The sequence below is a fragment of the Panthera tigris genome, chromosome E1, assembly GCF_018350195.1.
Source record: "Panthera tigris isolate Pti1 chromosome E1, P.tigris_Pti1_mat1.1, whole genome shotgun sequence".
Taxonomy (NCBI): Eukaryota; Metazoa; Chordata; class Mammalia; order Carnivora; family Felidae; genus Panthera; species Panthera tigris.
Genome location: NC_056673.1, coordinates 28,342,586 through 28,364,246, shown reverse-complemented (window position 1 = coordinate 28,364,246; position 21,661 = coordinate 28,342,586). Strand labels below are relative to the sequence as shown.

Genomic DNA, 21,661 nt, shown 5'->3' with positions numbered 1-21,661 from the left:
AAACATTGGTATATGGAGCCATGCTGGGGACAAGAAGTCTGTTTGTTTGGTGTTCTGGGAAACAAGAAGGGGAAATGCATTTTAACCAGGAAAGAAAAAAATAAACTATCCAGCTCTGAATGGCAGCCAAGCCACTGGGAGATCACTGCAAACAGACATCTGAGGAAGGGACTGGCAATGCTTCCAAGGAAGATGGCACCTGAAATGGTGGAGATGGTGGGGAGGCCATGGGACAGGGTGAGAGCTACAATCACCTCATAGAAACAGTGGCCACTTTGGCACTGACCATGAGTGTCCCTTTGATCAGCCAAAGGTTTTGTGTGTAGCATTCAGAATTCTAATTTTGGAAGGCAATAGAAAAAAGCAACCATGTCTGAGGTCGAATGGACTTTATATTCATTGAGTACTCCCAGCTGCTGATGCTCTATTACTAAAATATCTTGAAATCTCTGTGCTCTTATATGAGAATCTATTGGCCTTTTTAGCCTTCTACTGGACTTTCTGTCTTCCTGTCTCCATTTCTCAGGCCAGTTTGCCATTCCCTAATTGGAAGACAAATAACTGTGCTAAACAGATTTAACTATCCTGAGATAAGTCCATGATAACATGTCATTGCATGTCAACAAAGTTCTGAAAACACAAATTAGCCACAGGACAGTTATATGTCCGCTGTGACTGCCTCCAGGTATACTTCACGCTAAGAACAAAGCAAGGGCCACACTGGTCTAGAGCAGACACTGCCCCATCCTTGCCCATTACAAAAAGGTCAGACCTAGGACATATAACATCTTATTATAACATGATCAAGACCCAAAAACAGTCAGACCTGCCTTTTGCTGTTACCCTGACTCCAGCAGTTCACTATATATTGCACATGGGAAAGTGGTGTTATCTCATAGATCTTCTAGAAGGAAATTCCACCTTGAAATCAATTGAAACCAACTAGGTCAGATTCATCTAATGATGTAGCTCTGTTAACCCATAAAGCATGAAACCCAGAGGTGAGAGCCTGGAGAAGCATGTTCCAAAGTTCAAGGAATGGTCACACAAAGAAAAACAATGCTTGGCTGAGGAACAGAAATGTCTTTCAAAGAAAACAAGAGCCTAAAGTCCCTCACTCCCCTTTCCTGGACGGCTGCCTTTTTCTGGGATGCCCAGCTCATTTGCCTGGGCAAATCACAAGAGAAGCAGCTTTTAACTACCTTCCATAAGCTGAAGAAAAGGGATATCACTTTTTGGAAGGTAAACCCAGGGGTTTGGTACATGGTTGTTGAATTTCTGACAGTCTCTCAGAGTATTTTCAACCCAAGGCATAATTTCATGAAGAGCATATGGGTTTTGTTTTTTTTTTTTTTTTTAAAGTGTTTATTTTTGAGAGAGAGAGAGAGAGAAAGTGGGGGAGGGTCAGGGGGGCGCAGAGGATCTGAAGCAGACTCTGTGCTGACAGCAGAGAGCCCAATGCAAGGCTCAAACTCACAAACTGTGAGATTGTGACTTGAGCCGAAGTCAAACGCTTAACCGACTGAACCACTTGGGCACCCAAGAACTTATGTTTTTATCTGTCTGTCTGTAAAATACATTTCAATGAAATTTCATTTTCCTGAAATTTCAGGAAACTTCCTGTTTCCTTCCTTTGTGGAGTTAACTTGAAATTTCAAAGTCATTGAGGTAAGGGTGGTATATTACATATAAGTTCCCAGATATTGGTGTTTTTTAATGGTCATCCTATAGAAGGCATGAAGTTACAGACTCCTAGTAATCATTTCAACTATCAATTTTCTAACTAGAGAATGTGATATACCAAAAGGTGAAATGACTTTCCCAGAGCCATATAAATGACAGAAATGGGGACTTAACCTACCACCCTGACAAGTTCAGGGTTCTTGTGACCTCTCTGGTGGCCAAAAGAAGGGGCAGTATTCACAGAAAAAAAAAAGTCAGTTTTTTTTTATTGCTTTAAATCCAGGACAAATCTATCTCCTTCTACAAAGAATCAGGTGAAAGGTAAGGGAGGGATCAAAAGGCAGTGAATAAATGAGTGGAGAAGAGGGCCATTCAATTGTTCCCAATTTAAGAGTTTTTCAGATGCCATAAAGGGCTTAAGAGGGACAAGCGTGCTCAGAATTTGGAGTTTTGCCTTCCACAACTACAGCAGGACCATGTATTTAACCTTGAAAATGGGAAGAAGAGGTTCTGTTTCCACCCAGTCAGTGATATTGCATCAACCAATCCCTGCAGTTTCCTCATGCATCTGCCTGGAGTCACAGGGTGTTTCCTGCTGAACCTCCAAGCCACCTCAGTCCCTCAAAATCTCCCTTCTTGGCCTTTCCCAGAAATAAATTCTTGGTGGAAGCTATAAAACACCAGTTCTTCCTAGCAGAATAACTCCACTGGCTGCCACCAGAGGCCCAGGCACTTGGCAGGTAAGACTCATTAATTTTAATCTTTCATGATTTCTGCAAAGTTGATGATGAAATTTCCTAAAGGCTTCTCAGAAAGCTTGGTACTGCATTTGGACTTGTCTTCAGTGGGCATTTTCTGGTGCCAGATTTGGCTGCCACAATGGCAGATCATTCCTGTTTGGTGTAAGGAGAATGTGATTAAATCCATGTGGGGCAAGGCAGATTTTCCAAGTCTGAAAACAGTCACAGAATCATAAACTCTTAGGGCTGGAAGGTACCATAAGACCTCTCATCCACCATTTTTAGGAACTGAGGCCCAAGAGATAACACACAGAGTTGGGGATAAATAATAACAGAATGATGCTCCAAGTGGTGTTCTTAAGATTGCTATCATGTAACCTCTAAACTAGAGTGAAAATTTACAGTGTTTTAAGAGTTTCCTAAGATAGGGCTCTCAGATCTTTATCTTGTTTCCAGCATCTTATGCCTGGTATTTATAGCATATCTGAACATCTAGTTAGCCCTGAATGCCTAGTCCCATATGTCTTCAATGCTCTTGTGGACACCTGAATCTCAATCAGGTATATGAATTGCAGCAATATGAGATGGCCTTCATTTTGGAAGAATGGAGTGGTTGAATCATATTGTGTTTTATGTGATTGGGTGTCCCAAACCCTGTGGCTGAAGTAGGGGATTGTTTCTTCTAAGAAGATCTTGATAGGGGCATCTGGCTGGCTCAGTTGGTAGAGTGTGCAACTCTTGATCTCAGGGTTGAGTTCAAGCCCCACATAGGTCATGAAGCCTAGTATAAAAAAATTTTTTTAACTAAAAAAATAAGAGATCTTGATAAGAACTTTCTCCTCTTGACCATTTTCCTCTCGATCCTGGAATTACTCAAAAGATCAAATAGAACCTTTTCGGGGGTGACGGCGTGTTTGTTAGTTTTCCTATGGCTCATCCTACCACCCTCAACAGAGCTCTTGCCACTCATGGAAAAGAATCCCACTGATTCCTTCCCTTCTCAGGCTTTCCTGAAGCCCCTCTTGGTGACTTCTCAGCAAGTTTGAGAGCCAGACTCTGGAAGGCCTTGGTGCTCAGAGTGTGGACTGCAGACCAGCAGAAGCAGGAGCATCTCCTGGGAGCCTGTTGGAAATATAGGCTCTCAGGCCCTTCTGTTTCCTTCTGAGTTAGAATTTGCATTCAATCAGGTCCCCAGGTGATTAGTAGGCACATTAAGGTGTGGGCTAAGGGACTGTCACCATCATGACTCTCTGTACCTTCCAGATGCTGAACTTCTCTGCCCTTGGAGTTTCATTTATTCAGCATGAACCCAACACCTATTATGTACCAACACTAGGCTTGGCATGGGAAAAAACAAAAATAAGATATAGCCCTTGAGGAGCTCATGGTCTGATAGGGGAAACAGACATGAAAACAGTGATATGTGATATGAGTGGAGTCCAACGGGAGGACAGAAAAATGAATGACCTAACTTTGCGTGGAGAAATCTGCTACACTTCACAGAGAAAGCAAAATTTGGCCTGGCTGTTGAAGAATGAATAGTTCATCAGGCAGAGAGAGCACTGCATAAGAGGATGTGAATAGAGGCAAGGAATTGTGGACCAGCCCTGCCATTAGAGGGGCAGAGGCTATGACTCTGTCTCAGGATATTGCTTCATGTCCCAGAGAAGGCCCCAGGCTTTGCTGCAAACCAAAGGGCTTGGGAAATAATTTCTGCACTGAGCATGATGATAAGAATGTGGATAAATATCCAAACATCACAGAAGCCTCTTGGTGACCTCTTACACCTGAAGCCCTATGTCTTCCACCCTCCACCCTGCTTGGCTCTGGCTGCAGACAGTGTCCCTTCAGGATCTTTTAGCATACCTTTTTTTCCAGCGCAGTGGCATAACCTTTCATTTGCCTGGCTCTGCTTTCTGTCCCACATCCTTCCTTCACACACACCAGGGAAGCTGGCCAAGACATGGAAAATAATTTGGCTTTGGCCTTGAGGTCTCTCCCTGCCTTCCAAGTGAGAGGAGTATGAGGGGGAAGGGGGTCCAAGGAAGGGAGAAGAGAAATGAGCATGGAAGTTGATTTTCCTGTTTAGATTTCTCAACTGTCGTGTCTTCAACTACGATATTTCTCTTCCTCTATCTCAGATGATGTCTTTTTTCATAGACTAACCTTTTACTTTTGTTTTTAATTTATTACAAAATACATTACTCATTGAAAGAGCAGTATAATGAATACTTGTGTGCCCATCAGCCCTCTTTAAAAATCAATGATATGGTTGTTGCTAGGGGAAGAAGGAAAAGGGAGTTGGTCTTTAGTGGGTATAGATTTTTAGTTTTGCAAGATGAAATAGTTCTAGAGATCTGCTGTACAACAATATGAATATACTTGTCACTACTATGTACTGTATGGTTAAAAATGGTTTAAAACAGGGGTGCGTGGGTGGCTCAGTTGGTTAAGTGTCCTACTCTTTTTTTTAATGTATTTTGTAATGAATAAATAAATAATAAATAAATAAATCCTATTTATTTTTGAGGAAGAGAGAGAGACAAAGCGTGTGCAAAGGAGGAGCAGAGAGAGAGAGAGACACAGAATCTGAAGCTGTCAGCACAGAGCCTGATGTGGGGCTCGAACTTCTGAGCCAGAAGATTATGACCTGAGCAGATGTTAGCCAACTGAGCCACCCATAATTGTCCTATTCTTAATTTTGGCTCAGGTCATGATCTCATGTTTCTTGAGTTCAAGCCCCCAAGTTGGGGCTGTCAGTGCAGAGCCTGCTTGGGATTCTCTCTCTCCCTCTCTTTCTGCCCCTCCCCCGCTCTCTCTGCCCCTCCCCTGCTCTCCCTGTCCCTCCCCTGTTCTCTCTGTCTCTCAAAATAAATAGATAAAAACTTTTAAAAAATGGTTAAGATAATAAATATTATACTACATGTTTTTACCAGAATTAAACACATATATATATACATATACATATATATATATATATATATGTATATATATGTATATATATGTATATATATATATCAGTGATACATTTTACTCCAAACCCATCATGCACTTTATATGCCTGAAAGGGCAGATTTCTGGCTGGCTCAATGTTCTCCTCGAATTACAAAGAGGAAGACTATGGTTCTACTCGGGATCATAGAAGTGTAAAAACAAGATCCCATCGAGGGTTAAGCCATTTGAGAACTCCTCTTGGAAATAAATGGAAGTGCCCAGGAGAACCTTGGCCAGAGAGGTACTTATTCATACCTTGCCTTTTTTTCTAGAGTTAGCTTACAAAAAGTACACTCAACAAGATAAAAATTGTCAGAGGAATCATAAAAGGACAGAGGGAAAGACTGGGGAAGTGTGGCGGAGACCAAAATTACCTGGTCCAGATATAGTCCTCTTCTGGACTGGCCGAATTCAAGGGGAGAGTATCTAAGAGGGTGTCCATAAGACCACCTAGGTGGCCTCTCAGGCAAAGCTCCAGAACCACAATTTCTCTTAGGAAGCTTCAAGTAGATATGGAGGGAGCAGCCAATCTGAGATGTTCTCCCTGGTGTGTTTCTGGAATCCAACCAGTGAATGCACACTGAGGGAAGAACCCATGCCCACCTGTGAAATCTGAGGGACCTGTTGAGAACATGATAGAAACAAATGATCATTCCATCTCATGCCGTGGGTGCTTCCTGGGGCTGGAGCCAGAATCTCCTCAAAACATATTTTGGTTCAGGGGGCGCCTGGGTGGCTCAGTCGGTTGAGCGTCCGACTTCGGCTCAGGTCATGATCTCGCAGTCTGTGAGTTCGAGCCCCACGTCGGGCTCTGTGCTGACAGCTCAGAGCCTGGAGCCTGTTTCGGATTCTGTGTCTCCCTCTGTCTCTGACCCTCCCCCGTTCATACTCTGTCAATCCCTGTCTCAAAAATAAATAAACATTAAAAAAAATTTTTTTAAAAACCCATATTTTGGTTCAGGGGCACCTGGATGGCTCAGTCAATTAAGCATCCAATTCTTGATTTCAGCTCAGATCATGATCTCACAGTTGGTGAGTTCGAGCCCCACATCAGGCTCTGCGCTGACCGTGCAAAGTCGGCTTGGGATTCTGTCTCCTTGTCTCTCTCTGCTGCTCCCCTGCTCCTATGTTCACTCTCTCTCTCAAAATAAATAAATAAACATTTTTTTTTAAATTTTGGTTCTATACCACCAAATCTCATGAACACTCTACCCCCCAAAGCCCCTCATCAGCCAACAAAGCTGCAGGTATTTTTGTCTGATGATTTACATTCAGGGTTAAAGCTCACAATGAAGGGGTTAATCTAAGATCTGGAATCTCTCCAGGCAGCCTGGGGCACAGCTGTGGGCCCAGGGGAGCCCTGAGCTTTGTCACAACTTTCATTCATGTGCTCCCATCAAATTGGCTCTTTGAGGAAGGGTAGAAGCCCTTGCTGGTTTCTGAAGGGAGGAGCTGAGTGCGTGCTTCTCAGGCATGCTCCCCGGATGCAATACATCCCCAGGGGAAGGAAGGAGGGGAACTCCAAAGACCTGTTCCAGGTTTGGTAACAGCATTTCTCACACTTGTGACAAGACAGGTACAGGATCTCAGGTCACAGGCTATCAGGGCAGAATCAGACATCCTGTATCACTTGGCCCTCACTTGCCAGGACAGGGGCCCAGAGACGTTAAGTAACCTGCCAATGTCACAGAGCTAGTTGTAGCAAATGCAGAACTTTAACTCCAGATCTCCTGACCCTGAAGCCTGAGTTCTTTCCCTTCCAGCCCTGCTTCTTTCCATGTCTCCCAATAGCAGGCATGGGTCTGCACAGATGATTGATGCTAACTTAAGTTATTGTAGCTTCCCCACCTCTACTCCAATATTAGGGCATCTGCTGTTCCCTGGGCTTTTTATGCTTTACCATCCCTTTCTGTGACTCCGTCCCTCCCATGGGGGCTCTACAAGGCTCATATCTGATCCTGGGTCTCGTTTCAGCAATGCAAGCCCTCCATCTCTCAGTCCTCTTAGCTTTCCTGACCTTGCTTCAGGCGGCAGCATTGGCCACAAATGGTAAGTGTCTCCATATTGAATTCGTGGGGCTGCTGTGACAAAGGATCACAACTGGGTGGCTGAAGACAACAGAAATGTATTCTACAGTTCAGGAGGCTAGAAGTCCAAGGTCAAGGTGTCAGCAGGGTCCTAAAGTCTCTAGAAGGGAATCCTTCCTTGCCTCTTCCTAGCTTCTGGTGGCTCCAGCAATTCTTGGTACTCCTTGGCTTATAGCTACATCAGTTTAATCTCTGCCTCTCTTCACATACTTCTCTGTGTGTATCCTGTGTGTTCTTTTGCTATAAGACCACCAGTCATTGGATCTAGAGCCCACCCTAATCCTATACCTTTATGACCTTATCTGAATTAATTACATCTGCAAAGATCCTATTTCCAAATAGGGTCACATTCTGAGACATGTATTTTGGGGGGACACCATTTAACTCACCACACCCCACCTCCCATGCTCCAGACCCCAATACAAGTGAGAACAAGAATTCCTAACGCTCCTTCTCTACCTCAGGGCCCTGGTGATCAGCTAAGTCCTTTGATGGACACTTACGTGTCTACCTCACCAAAACCCAGAAAAATCCCCACAGCCCAGTAGCCCAAGCCAACCTGGACGGTCACACACCTTAATCCCATCCCTGGGTATTCTAGTGGACCTCTGAAGAGCAATTCCGACATCTTATCAAGGATCAGAGAGCATTCTTCCCATTCTATTCTTTTTCTCCTTGAGGATTCTTGTGAATGTTTCCTAATCTCAATCTTCTGCCTGCTTGGATTTGAGGGGTGAGGGTAATGGCTGAGAAAGAGGGAGACAGAAGCAGAGGGTATCTCAAAGGAATGGTGTCAGATACTCTGTTCCTTGTCCCTCCTCCTCCAAGCACGGGCCACCACGACTGCTGCCATCTCTGATGCTGTGAATCAGGTCAAGATCCAAGTCAACAAGGCCTTCCTGGATTCCAGGACCAGGTACGTGAGACACAGACACAGCGTACTCCCCTTGCTAGGCTTCCAGTTAATGATGAGCACATCTAGGCCAGCCCTGACAAGCCAGTGAGAAAGCAATCATCCAGACTGTGCTACCACCACCCCCCAACTCTGAGTGTGTGACAAATAGGAGTCTTAAAATCCTTAGCCTGTAAATTACCTTGAAGAGGATGTTTAATCTAATCCTGGAAGCACTTTCTTCCACATGGCCGGATGTTTCCTTGGGTCATGCATTACAGAGTCTCAGAAAGCCTGTTGGTAGAATTTCTCCACTCATTCAACTAATATTGACTGACATAAGCCCGGTTCCCTAGAAGCAGAACCTGAGACATGGATTCACGGGCAGGTGACTAATTAAGAATTACTCTTGGGAGAGCTGTAAATGAAGTGAGAGGGCAAAGCTGGAAAGGTCAAAGAAGGAAGTTAAGCAAGGATTGGCTCAGTAATCACACAAGGGTACAGGTGTGAGCCGTCAGCAACTACACCCAAAGCAGCTAGGGGGCGCAGCACCCCAATGCCATAAAATGATCCAAGGGCACTTGGAGATCCCACAGCCCACCAGCAGAGTCAGCCACCCTCGAACCACATGTTAGGGGCTGGGATCTTTGAAATAAGCAATGAAGACTGGGTCCCAGCTCTCAGGATGCCCATCAAGCTAGAGGCATACAGACAAGAATAACCACTGTGTTGCGCAGAAAACAACCTTATTCCTTCCTCTTGCTGTCTCTTTGCACTAGAATTGGGGCTTCCTTCCTCCTTGGCCCTTGAATGACTTTTAAGCAGTTCCATACTGTTTTTTTTACTTTTAGAAGACAAGAGGTACTCCAGCTACTTCTAGTCCCAAGAACAGTATCCTTTCGGGAATTTAAATGTCAGCGTAAGAAGACAAAGCCTAGAGCTTCCTACATCCCTGGGCTCAGAGCTGCTTTATTAGGTTTATAATGAGAAATGGAACACAGTCTGCTAGTTCCTCCTTCCTGGGCTCTTCCCAATCCCCCAACACAGGTTTCTGACTCCTCAGGGTTAAGCTGGGGGTGGGGGGGCGGTGGAGGAGAGATAGCAAAGGGCAAGGTCTAAGTCACCTCACAACTTAGTGCCCTGAAGGGGTCAGAAGGTCTTCCCCACCTTGGGCACTTGTTGGCTGTCTCAGAGATTCTGCTGCCAGCTCCCTGACCCAGAGAAGTTTCTGGCCAGTAGCTGACAGCTCCAACCTTCAGTACAGAAGCATCTGGCTCACTTTCTCACCTCCCCACACCCTCTTGAGCCAGGTGCCTTTTAAGCAGGCTCCAGAAGACTACAAGCTTCACCCTGCTGCTGGAGGATATACAGATCCCATGCAGTGTGGCCCTGTCTGGCTTACTCTATTAAGTGCGTGGTGCCAGCCTCCACTCCTGTAGGCTCTTTGGGCAGGTATCAGCCACTGGCCATGACTCTAGCCCACCTCTTAAGTCCCTTATCACTAGAATTAAAGCACAGATGAAGCCCCATGGTGGCAGTAGGGAAGTACTTGGTATTTCAGTAACTATCTCCAAACAAAAATTCTCTCTCCCTCCTTAACTTCAATCCTTTTATAGGCCCAAGGTAAGGATACAGTAAAGGCCACAAAATCAGTGTTCATCACCTCCTTTGCAAGCTGTGCACTGACCAGCCATGCTTTGGACTTCATTCGTACTGGTTAGTTCTTGGACTTAGGGGCCTCATGGAGACATAAAGAATCACACATAACCATCTTGTTACACAAACAATCCAATGAAGGAAATAAACAAAGCGATGGTTGCTACTCTAGGCCCAGTGATCAGGGAAGCCTGATGGAGGATGAGAAGCAGCCAGCCATGTAGAGAGCCGGGAGGATAGCATCCCAGGGACTGGGAAGGACAAAGGCAAGGGTGCTGAGGCGGGAAAGAGCTTAGGGTGCTCGGGAAACAGAAAGAAGCCCAATGCTGGTGGAGGTGGTAGACAGGGAGGAGCACACCGTGCAGGTAGGCCAGAGAGGTGGACGCTAAGGGCCATAGAGTCAGAAAGCAGATTAGAGGTTGCTGGCGGAGGAGGGCAGGGGAGGAAATGGAAGAGACTGCTTAATGGGTATAGGGTCTCCTTGGGGGGTGATGAAAATGTTTTGGAACTAGGTACAGGCAGTGATGGCACCACAATAGGAGTGTGTGTGCAATAAGCAGATGGATTCATCCATGTCCCAGGGTAAGCAGAGTGCCATGGTCTGCTTTTGACCCTAAGTGCGCTCCAGCAGCCGTGTGGGGAACAGACAGCAGGGGGTGGAGAGAGACAGGGAGTGGGGCGGGGCCCTGGTCAGGAGGCCGCTACAGCCGTCCAGATGAAGGCGACGGTAGCTAGGATGAGGGTGGAGGCCTGGAGATGGGTAAAGACTTCTTCCCAAACCCTGGCTGATCCCACGGAGCCCAGCCCTGAGCAAAGCAGGAGGGATCCCGCATTCAGGCGGGAGAAGCACGCAGAGCCCAGGGCACAGGAGGAAGGAAGGAGCGTGCAGAACCTTGCGTGGGACCTTCCAGGTGGAGCCCTGGAAGGCCCAGCAGCGCACCTTGTTTATTGGGTGGGGGACCCTTTGGGCCCTGGCCCATGAGGACGGTGGCGCTGAGGCTAACACGTGTGTATTCCACGCCAGATACAGCTCAAGAAGCTTTACAGCCCTTCCTCCCCCAAACCGTATGAAATGCTAAATTGAACTACATGAAATAGCTTGTTTTTGAGGTCAAAATGATCAAATAGCATGGCTCAACGAAATGTCGTTATTTCATTTTATGGATAAGGAAGCTGGGTACAGAGAGGTTAAGTAACTTGCCCAAGGGCACATAACTAGTAAGTGGCAGTCACAAGTCAAACCAGCCAATGTTCAAATCTTGCTTCCTAAGCCCCAACTCCAGGTGAGTGCGGGCCCACAGAACTTTCCGTGATGGTTTTCTGTGTCGGGGCCATCCAATACAGGAGCCAGTAACTACGTGTGGCCGTTGAGCACTTAAAATGTGGCTAGTACCAGTGAGGAACTGAATTTAATTTAATTTTAATGAAGTTCCATTTAAATAGCCACTTGTGGCTGGCAGTTACCATACTGGACAGAGTAGCCCTCCTGGCCACTGGGCCACGCAGTCTCTTACAACAGCAGCAAAAAGACAGTCTGGCTTACTGTCTTGGGTCTTTTTAATTGAGGTTGGGGGAGGCTGGTCGGGGGCAGGCCTGCCAAGTAGAGCGCAATCATCCCAGTCATCCTTGTCCCTGTCCCACCTGCCCAGGAAGTCCCTCAGACTGAGACACCATGTCCCCTCACCCTGGAAATAGTTAAGGACCTAACCTATAGATCAGGCCAGCTGTTGCAGCCAGCGAACTGTACCCCAAAAGCAGAGCTGTCTTTTGTGAGAAGCTGAGCAACTTCCAATGTTTCAGAGTCTCAGAGCCATAGATATCATCCCACGGAACCCTTCCTCCCACATGTGTGGAGACTGAGGCACGGGGAAGGGGTGGTGGATTCTCATGGAGGCACTTTTCTAACACCACCTTGCACTCAGTCATCTCTGTGTTTGTCCCAAACTTCTTAGTAGCAGGGATTCGGGCTTCTCCCTTTACACATGGGAAATTAAGAATAAAAAGGCTGAACATCTTGCCCCAAAAATGGTCAGCAAGAGGCTGGATGCTACAGCCCACATCGAAGCAAACTCCACGCTAACTCCAGGGCTAGCTGCAGTTAAGGATGTTTCCATGGGAAGAACTGAAGGCCCCTAGGCTTGTTATCTCTAGAATTCTCTTGTTATTTCTAAACTCCTACATGACAGGAGTTCCTCAGTCTGAGTCAGGACATCCTGGGCTTAGGTGTTTTTAAGTTTCTCTAATTAATTCTGACCCAGCCAGCACAGCTACAACCCTCTGATTCTAATTCAGGAAGCGCTCACCTCCATCTGCCTGCCCTTTCTCAGAACCAGACCCAACAAAGCTTAAAGACACACTGTAGCTTCCTCCTCCCAGAAGAGATTTTCCAGAGGCATCAGAAAGGAAATGAGAAAGATTCTGAGAGCGCGGGAGTGCTTGTCTCCTGGCCGTGCTGCCGCCACCCCCTGTGGCTCCTCCCCATACACACATCCCTTCACACCCCTTCTAAAGCTTCAGAGCTGGAGGGCCCAGTCTTGACTCTCCTATCGCTCTCCATTGTAGGCTAAAGGCCGCCATGAGCTCAGAGGCACCCACCACTCGACAGCTCTCAGAGTACCTCAAGCATGCCAAAGGCCAGGCGCGCACAGCCATCCGCAACGGGCAGGTGTGGGAGGAATCCTTAAAGAGACTGAGGCAGAAAGTGGCCTTGACCAATGCCACAGGTACAGAAAACCCACTGACCCTCTGATGGCGGGAAGGGGCCATGACCCTGCAGGAGAGAACAGGAGTCACCAAAAGCTGTATCCCCTATTAGGAGCACCTCCTTGGCTCTCCCTGCTCAGGTTCGTGGGCTTGCAGAGCAAGGAGGGGCTGAGGGGACAGCTGTGCCAGTATGGTTTTGTTTTATTTTGTTTTGTTTTGTTTGCAGAGAAAGGAACTCAAGCCCAGCAAGGTCACACTGCCAACTCCAAATAAGGGGACATTCATGCTCTTTGTGTAATGCCATCTGTAAAGCCTCTGTCCAGAGGAAGTACTAAAGTCAACAAACATGGGCTCCCTGTCCCAAACCAGTGTCACCACTACTCTGCTTTATGTCTCCATAAAGGAGACATGTAAGCCACCTGTACCAGGGGGATTTACTGGGATTATGTCACAGGAAATGAGATTTCCATCTTGTCTTGCATAATATGGAGCTGAAACAATGAGGTGACAGATTGATTGTGATCTCCAACCCGTCCACTCCCACCCCTACCAAATGTCACAGCTTCTGGAGGGTCAGGGAGGAAGGGGCTTGGTCCCAACCAGAGGAAGGGGCTGCAAGTTCTTCCTGGGAAAACAGCAGGTCCAGGAATATAGCAGGCTTAGGACTTGAGCAAATTCCAAAGTTCCAAAAGAAGGAAACTGGGATGAGGTAGGGAGAAACAGGGATCACTTTAGACTCTGAGACTCAAAAGGTACAGAGGGTTGAACCCCTGCCCCTGCCGACCTTCACAGATGGTCCCCTGAAGAAGCCCCCATAGAGCAAGATTCCCTTGCTTCTCTTTCATGCAGGCACCAGGATGGATCACAGACTGCTTTAGGAGGTTAGCAGTTCTCTCCTTTCTGTGCCAGCACGGGAGCCTCTGCTGCGTAAAGCCCCACTATGTTACTCCTCCCAGGACCACAGCGCCCCTCACTTAAAAATTACCTGTCCCGGGGCACCTGGGTGGCTTCGTCGGTTGAGCATCTGACTTTGGCTCAGGTCATGATCTCGTGGTTCGGGAGTTCGAGCCCCACATCGGGCTCGCTGCTGTCAGCCTGTCAGCACAGAGCCACCTCTTCAGATCCTCTGCCCCTCCCCCACTTGCCCTCTCTCAATAATAAACAGTTTTTAAAAATTACCTGTATCTTCCCAACATCTTCCTTATCTAGGTTCCTGCTTGCTTGGTACTTTAGATGTCAGTGAAGCTTTAGAAGAAGAAAAGCAGTCTTATCAGACTAACTCCTACTAACATGTGCTTAACCTCTCAGGGGTATTTTCGTTCTAAAAGAAAGATCTGTTGATTCGAATGCCCTGATTAAAAAAAAAAAAAAATCACTAACAATGCTAGCACTTTCACAGTTACTACCTGTGTGGCCTTGGGCAAGTCCCTTGAGCGCTGTGGCCTCAGTTTCTCATCTGTAAAATGGGAATTAAACCTCTTACCTCAATGAGTTGTCAGGATTAAACAAGAAACCACCTGAGAAATGCTTACCTAAAACAGACAAATGCATTCCCAGAAAAGTAAGTTCCCCTCTGCTTTCGGTTTCCTGCCTCCCCGCCGTGCCTCAGAATGGAGAAAGAACTCAGCCCCTCTGGCGTCCCTTCTGTTTCAGAACCTGGCCTGGACTTGACTGCACTGTCTTGGGAGGTGGGCTGTGGTGCCCCCGTTCCTGTGGTGAAATGTGACAAGGACAATCCTTACCGAACCATTACAGGAGATTGTAACAACAGGTAAGGGGGCACGGGCAGTTGTCGGGGGCGGCCCAGCTAGGGGTTTTGCCGCTTGGCCATTCCCGGCAGAACCCCCGCTGCCTCCCACTCCCGGGCCTGCGGCCCACCGGAACCCGTTCATATTGGAACCTTCCCGAGCTTCCCCGTCTTCCAAAGGGGCCGCCGTAGTCCCCCGCCTTCAGAGCGGACGCAGTTCAGCGACCCCCCTCCCCGTCTGAGAGGCGCCTCCCCCGCACCCCCTTTCCCTCGGGCGGAGTCCCGCCCCTTCCCTACGGGTCCCCCAGGGCTTTGGAGAAGCGGAGCCCGGAGCGCGGGCCGAGGCTGAGGGCGCGTCTTGCTCGATTTCAGGAGGAACCCCGCTCTGGGCGCCGCCAACAGGGCGCTGGCGCGCTGGCTGCCCGCCGAGTACGAGGACGGGCTCTCCCTGCCCTTCGGGTGGACGCCGGGGAGGACGCGGAACGGCTTCCCGCTCCCGCCGGTGAGGGCGGGCCCGGGGTGCGCGCGAGCCCCGAGCGGGAGGGTGCAGGGGGAGAGCCCAGAGAGGACGGGAAGCGCCCCCAAACGCGCACGGAACGGAAGAAGAAATAGGTGGGAGGGCGGAGGTGCGAGGTGGGGCCCGCAGCCGGGGAGAGGTGGAGACTTGGACGGGCTCGGGCCGTGCTCCCCTAAGTGCCACTAGAGGGCAGCAGAGCCCGGAGCCCAGGCACGTGGTGGTCACGTCCCAGCTGCCCACAGGCCAGATACCCTGGGGTCTCCCAGGCAGATGGCCTCCCTGCCCCATCCTGCCCGCGCTTACCCCGCCCCGGCCCCTGGGGTGCATCAGCTGTTGTTTGCCCGGAGGTCCTATCTGTTGGCCTCTTCTGAGTTGGCAGCCCCTCCCCCAGAGCCCCTCTCCTCCTCCCAGACACCTGGCACCTCCCTGTGGCTTCACAAGCAGCCTGTCTTTGTTTTCCCATTTCCATAGTGGAAAGGGCACTGGCCTTGCAAGCCATCAATTCCCGCAGACGTGTGTTCAGTCCCATCCCTACTATCCCCTTTTGTAGCTGCAGGACCGTTGGAAATTGGCCTCACCTCTCCAGTGTCCTCACCTTCGGAAAAGGTGTAATGCCACCCACCTCACAAACTTGTCATGGGGATTAAATGTACCTGTTATACCCTGGGTGTTCAATAAAACTGCAGTTGAATCTGACTCCTCAAAGCACTTTTTCCTCCAATCCTTCCTCCCCTTCTGTCTCCATCTGTAGGCCCGGGAGGTTTCCAACAAGATTGCAGGCTACCTGAGTGAGGAGGGTGTTCTGGACCAAAACACGTCCTTGCTGTTCATGCAGTGGGGTCAAATTGTGGACCATGACCTGGATTTTGCCCCCGACACCGAGCTGGGGAGCAGCGAGTACTCCAAAGCCCAGTGTGACAAGTACTGTATCCAGGGAGACAACTGCTTCCCCATCATGGTAGGCCCCTGCAGCTGTTGGTGACAAAACCCCTGCCTCCCTGACTAGCAGGGTACCTCATGGTAGATCTCGAATGCTGACTTGACAGCTTCCCAAGCCTCACACATCCATTCATTCACTCATCCATTTATTCAATAAATAGACATTAATCATCTACTCCGTGCCAGGCACGGCACTAAGCACTGGGGATTCAAAGGTGAATAAGACACTGTTCCTTTCCTCAAGGACAGAGAGCCTGTGTGGGAAATGGACAAGTAACCACTAATGGTGAAATTGGGAAGCTCTGGGGAGGGGCGGGTCGTCTATGTGCCTGGCCCAGCAGCATTGGCATCACTTGGGGACTTCTTAGAAATGTAAGATCTCAAGCCTCATCCCAGACATTGGGAAACAAAATCTACATTATACCAGGATTCGTTCTATACACAGTGAAGTTTGTAGAACGCTGCTGTAAGTCATCGGGGTCTGGGACGGCTGCTCCCAGAAAGAGCTGCAATTTGATGGATGAATCAGTGAGAGCAGGGATTTGTGGGCAGCAGGAAGAGAGAGGCACTTGCAATGGTGCCCCATTTTTTTCTTATTTTACAGTTAGAGAGTGATTTATTCACTCAAACAAATCAAGGCTCTGTGCTGTGGTGTAAAGAACACGGACTGTGGAGAGAAGTCAGTCTAGATCTGAATCCCATATATTTCCCTTCCTGTTTACAAGTTCTGGAACAAATTACTTAACCTTTCTGAGCCTCGATTTTCTCACCTGTAAAATGGAACTGAATTATCTACCTTACATTTTTTGAGGACCAAAGTGAGATAAAGTATGCATAATGCATAGCACATGTTAGATCCAAAATAAATAAATGGTAGCTGTTTTTAGTAATTTTGTTATTGTTTATTTCTTTTGAGAGAGTGCATACAAGCAAATGGGGGAGGGGTCAAGAGAGAGGGAGATAGAGAATACCAAGCAGACTTGGACTCAGGGGCTCATCACAGTGTTCACTGGGGGGAGGCTTAATGGGAGGAGGGAGTTCGTGAGGGAGGACTCGTGCAGGAAGGGCTCAACGCTGGACTCGAACCCATGAACCACGAGATCATGCCCTGAGCCAAAATCAAGAGTCGGTCGCTCAACCGACTGAACCCCCCCAAGTACTCCGTTCATAGTAGTTATTAACAAAGCCTTTCCTATTTCTTGTCCTGCTTCCCTGTCCAGGGATCTCAGGACTCCCTCCCCACCAAAAGTTTGGAACCTCTGCTATAAAAGAGTGAATGATTCCCCTCAGACTTTTTACACAGTGGGATGTAATGAACTTCAGGGCATTGTGGCTCAGGATGTATAGTGTCAGCAGGAGGCATCTGGAATCAGTGTCTGGTCCCAGGGTCCCAGGAGGGCTCCATCAGCATCTTTGCCAGCTGCATCCAGACCCACCCTGGGGAGAGGTTGCCAGATCCCAGCTGTGCCACCTCTGCCCAGTCACCCACCCCCCAATCTCTCTGCAGTTCCCTCCCAATGACCCCAAGGTGAAGACTCAAGGGAAGTGCATGCCTTTCTTCCGAGCTGGGTTCGTCTGCCCCACTCCACCCTATCAGTCCCTGGCTCGAGATCAGATTAACGCTCTGACCTCCTTCCTGGATGCCAGCCTTGTATACGGTCCTGAGCCCAGCCTGGCCAGCCGCCTTCGAAACCTCAGCAGCCCACTGGGCCTCATGGCTGTGAACCAGGAGATCTGGGACCACGGACTGGCTTACTTGCCCTTTGACATCAAGAAGCCAAGCCCCTGTGAGTTCATCAATACCACCGCCCAAGTGCCCTGCTTCCTGGCAGGTGAGTCCAGGCTGGGAACAGAGGGGCCCAAGGACTGGGAGCAGAGAGAGACCAGAAAAACTTCAGGAGGCTGCTAGGTAGCTTCCAGAGAGGCTTTACTGCTGCTGCTTCTCGCATGCTTTCTGGAAAAATGCACACCAAGCCCCCATTGCCTCTGGCACTGGTCCAGGACTGGTAGAAGGGCCCGGATGAATACAGAATCTAAGAACATGTGTTCACCATCAAACAAACAAACAAAACAATTAAATCCAGAGAAGCACAAATAAGAAAAACCTACCACCCACAAATGATCATTGTTAACATTTTTAATGCCCACCTTTCCAGGTTTTTTTAAATCATAGATATAGTTCTACATTGTTTTACATAATTGGGGTTATACTATCAGTTATGTTCTATAACCTGATGTCTTCACTTAATATGTCACATCATTAAATATTCTCCAGCATGATTTTTACTGGCTGCCTGATATTCCCTGACATACATTATCATGATTTATTTTCTCAATCCTATTTAGAAACACTTAAATCATTTCTAGTTTTCCTGTTTTTTTTAATTTTTATGTTTTATTTTTTTATTTTAATTTTAATTTTTACTTTATTGTTTTTAGGTAATGAATATCCTTGTTGATGAATCTTTGCACTCATTTAAAAAAATTTTTTTAATGTTTGTTAATTTTTGAGAGAGAGCACGAGCAGGGGAGGGGGGAGGAGAAGAGAGAGGGAGACACAGATCGGAAGCAGGCTCCAGTCTCTGAACTGTCAGCACGGAGCCCTATGTAGGGCTCGAACTCAGGAACTGCGAGATCATGACCTGAGCTGAAGTCGGATGCTTAACCGACTGAGCCACCTAGGAGCCCCTGGACTCATTTTTAATAATTTTATTAAGATAATTTGTTAGAAGAAGAAATTTTAGATTAAGAGGAATGCATATTTTTAAGGCTTTTTATAAACTTGGTACAAGGCCCCTGCTCCATACAACCTGTGCACAACCAAAGCCCCCCAATTCTGTTCATTCTGGGGGCCTCATGTCCTCCTGGTCCTCTTTGCCTTGGGCTCCTGGAGGCCTTTCCTCTTCCAAAAATCTACTGTGTCAGGATAACCCCCGCCCCCGCCCCACCCACCTGGACATGGCAGAAAGCCAGTCCATAGGCCCAGATCTCTTGGGTAGATCTCTTCAATTCTGTGTTCACACATATCTCACATCAATCCAGATACAAAACTGAGCCCTTTCCTGTTTTCCACAAAAATATCCGGTAAGACCAAGCATTTGGGAATTTAATAGACTTTTCCTAAAGATTAGAGGACACAAGAAATCCCCTTGTGAACACCTGGTCTTTTGCCAGTTAGTTGACCTCCTATCCTGTCACTCTCTTCTTTCCTTTCTTCCAAAGGCCCCCATCTCTAGATACTCCTCCCATTGTTACATGGACAAATTCGACCCTACCTAGGAACCTGCCCTCAAACTCCCATTCATAAAACTTTTCAAAGTTTCTCTCCACCAAAAGCCCTTATCTGTTTGTACTGCCCCATCTTAGAAGGAGTTGGGATTGTAATTAGCAAAATTTTCCTTTTTCATGTCATCTGTAGTTTTGAGCACAGTCTTGTGCAGTCAGCCTTCTTATCCCCGTTTTCACAGATACAGGGACTGAGGCTTAGAAATGCCAAGTAACTTGTCCAAAGTGACCCAGCTAAAAATCATGTGTGTGGAGCTGAGATTCAAACCTCTGAATCCCAACCCCCATCCCATTCCACTTGACTTCCCTTAGGTTAACTGGAAGGAGGGGCTTAGGAGAGGGTCCCTTGGGGGCACTATCGTGTGTTTCTTTGTGCAAGTTACTGGGTTTTGGGGCTACTCAGGGGGAACCAACCTTCCTGCCTTCTGGACTTTCAGGAGATTTCCGAGCTTCCGAGCACACCTTGCTGGCCACTTCCCACACCCTTTTTCTGCGAGAGCACAACCGGCTGGCCAAAGAACTAAAGAGACTCAACCCTCACTGGGATGGAGAGAAGCTCTACCAGGAAGCCCGGAAAATCCTGGGAGCCTTCATGCAGGTACAGAAGCCCAGGAGCACTACCTCCCTCACCCACCTAGCTTCTGCCCCCCCGCCCCACCACCCCTGCTCTGCCCACAGCCACCCTCCAGCTACCTCCTCTGTGTTCCGCACCTCCTCTTCCCTTCTCCTCCGCTGCTTCCTTCCCACTGTCTCATTATTTCAGCCCTCCTTCTTGTTTCTTTAGCTTCTCTGCCCCAAAATGAATCCCTGAACTCAGAGTGTTGGAGAGTCATTTGTCTGTTGGTCACTCAGTGTGCCTGCCCAGATGCCACCATCACTGGGACCAAAGGCTCCGTCTCTCCTGGGACTGACTGTTGCAGAGCTCTTTGGGTTATTTCAGTTGGATTGTCTTCTTTTTCAATTCTCTGCACCTAAGCCACATGTCACAGGCAGAGTCCATTGCTATTGTAGATTGGCTGATTGACTAACTAGAATTAACTGTGCACATATTTTTTAAGCATTTTATTTTGAAATTATTATAGGTTCTCAGGAAGTTGTTAAAAAAAAAAAACAGTACACACACCCAGCCTCCTCAGTGCTAATGTTTTTGCATAACTACGGTACAACATCAAAAGCAGGACATTAACATTGACACCAACCAAAGGTCTTATTCAGATTTCACCAGATTTAAATGCAATCATGTGTGCGTGCGTGTGTGTGTGTGTGTGTGTGTGTGTGTGTAGCTCTGTGCAATTTTATCACATGTGTAGTTTCATGTAACCACCACCACAATAAAGATACTTCACTCTCCCATCACCTCAGGACTCCCTCCTGCCCCCCTCTGATAGCCACATCCACCCTCCCCCTTCCCAGGTCCCTATCCCCTGACAATCACTAATCTGCTCTTCATCTGTACTGTTTGGTGAATGTTACCTAGATAAAACCATGCAGTATGTATCCTTTTGAGGCTGGCTCTTTACATTCAGCATAATTGCCCTGAGGTTCATCCAGGCTGTTGTATGTGTACAGTCCCTTCCTTTTTGTTGCTGAGTAGTATTCCCTGGTTTGTTTAACCATTTACCCAGTGAAGGACATCTGGAGAGTTTCCAGTTTGGAGCTATTATGAATGAAGCTGCTATAGACATTCGTATACACATTTCTTCATGCAACTAAGTTTTCCTTTCTCTGGGAAAACTCTGCCCAAGTGCAGTGGGTCATATCGCAAGTCCATTTCACGTTTTAAAAGGAACTGCCAAACTATTTTCCGGAGTAGCTGTACTATTTTATGTTCCCACCAGCAGTGTATGAAACATCCAGTTTCTCTGCATCCTGGTTGTGATTTGTTGTCATTGTTTTTTATTTTACTCTTTCTGATAGGTATGTAGTGTTATTTCATTGTGGTTTGAATTTGCACTTCCCTAATGGCTAATCATGTTGAACATCTTCTCCTGTGCTTATCTGCCACCTGTATATCCTCTGCAGTAAAATACCTGTTCATATATTTTGCCCATTTTCAGATGGATTATCTTTTAATGTTAAGTTTTGAGGGTTCTTTATGTATTCTAGATACAAATCTTCCATCAGATATGTGACTTATATTTTCTCCCAATCTCTCATTTTCTTAACAGAATCTGTTGCAGAGTAAGAGTTTTTAATTTTAATGAGGTCCAATCAGGACACATTTTTTTTTTTTCTCTCATGGGTTGGGCTTTTGTGTCAAATCTCAGAACTCTCTGTAGTCCTAGATCTCCAAGATTTTTATTGGGTTTTTCCTAAAGGCTTTATACTTTTATGTTTTCCACTTAAGGCCATGATCCACTGGGGGTTAATTTTTGTATAATGTGTGAAGGTTAGGGTGAGGCTCATTTTCTTTGGCCA

At 47.4% G+C, this 21,661-nt stretch overlaps 1 protein-coding gene and 1 long non-coding RNA gene across 5 annotated transcripts in view; one reads left to right on the top strand and one right to left on the bottom strand.

Annotated features, from left to right (window-relative positions):
* Nucleotides 1-1,178: 1,178 nt before the first annotated feature.
* Nucleotides 1,179-21,661, top strand: part of LPO (lactoperoxidase) — a 34,218-nt gene continuing 13,735 nt past the window's right edge. For 2 of the 4 annotated variants that reach the window (XM_042965908.1, XM_042965905.1), the window contains exons 1-9: nucleotides 1,943-2,423; nucleotides 7,392-7,466; nucleotides 8,333-8,420; nucleotides 12,615-12,775; nucleotides 14,409-14,526; nucleotides 14,875-15,004; nucleotides 15,771-15,977; nucleotides 17,466-17,790; nucleotides 19,681-19,841. In XM_042965908.1, the coding sequence (XP_042821842.1) occupies nucleotides 7,394-7,466; nucleotides 8,333-8,420; nucleotides 12,615-12,775; nucleotides 14,409-14,526; nucleotides 14,875-15,004; nucleotides 15,771-15,977; nucleotides 17,466-17,790; nucleotides 19,681-19,841 (1,263 nt within the window). In that variant the 5' untranslated portion in view covers nucleotides 1,943-2,423; nucleotides 7,392-7,393. Of the gene's footprint in view, nucleotides 1,243-1,942; nucleotides 2,424-7,391; nucleotides 7,467-8,332; nucleotides 8,421-12,614; nucleotides 12,776-14,408; nucleotides 14,527-14,874; nucleotides 15,005-15,770; nucleotides 15,978-17,465; nucleotides 17,791-19,680; nucleotides 19,842-21,661 lie in introns of those variants that run through there. The other 2 variants (XM_042965906.1, XM_042965907.1) reach the window with 2 other exon arrangements.
* LOC122233494 lies at nucleotides 2,417-6,026 on the bottom strand. Its single transcript, XR_006211037.1, has 3 exons — nucleotides 5,792-6,026; nucleotides 4,290-4,375; nucleotides 2,417-2,576 (listed from the first exon to the last, which is right to left on the bottom strand). It is a non-coding gene; the product is annotated as an uncharacterized LOC122233494 (long non-coding RNA).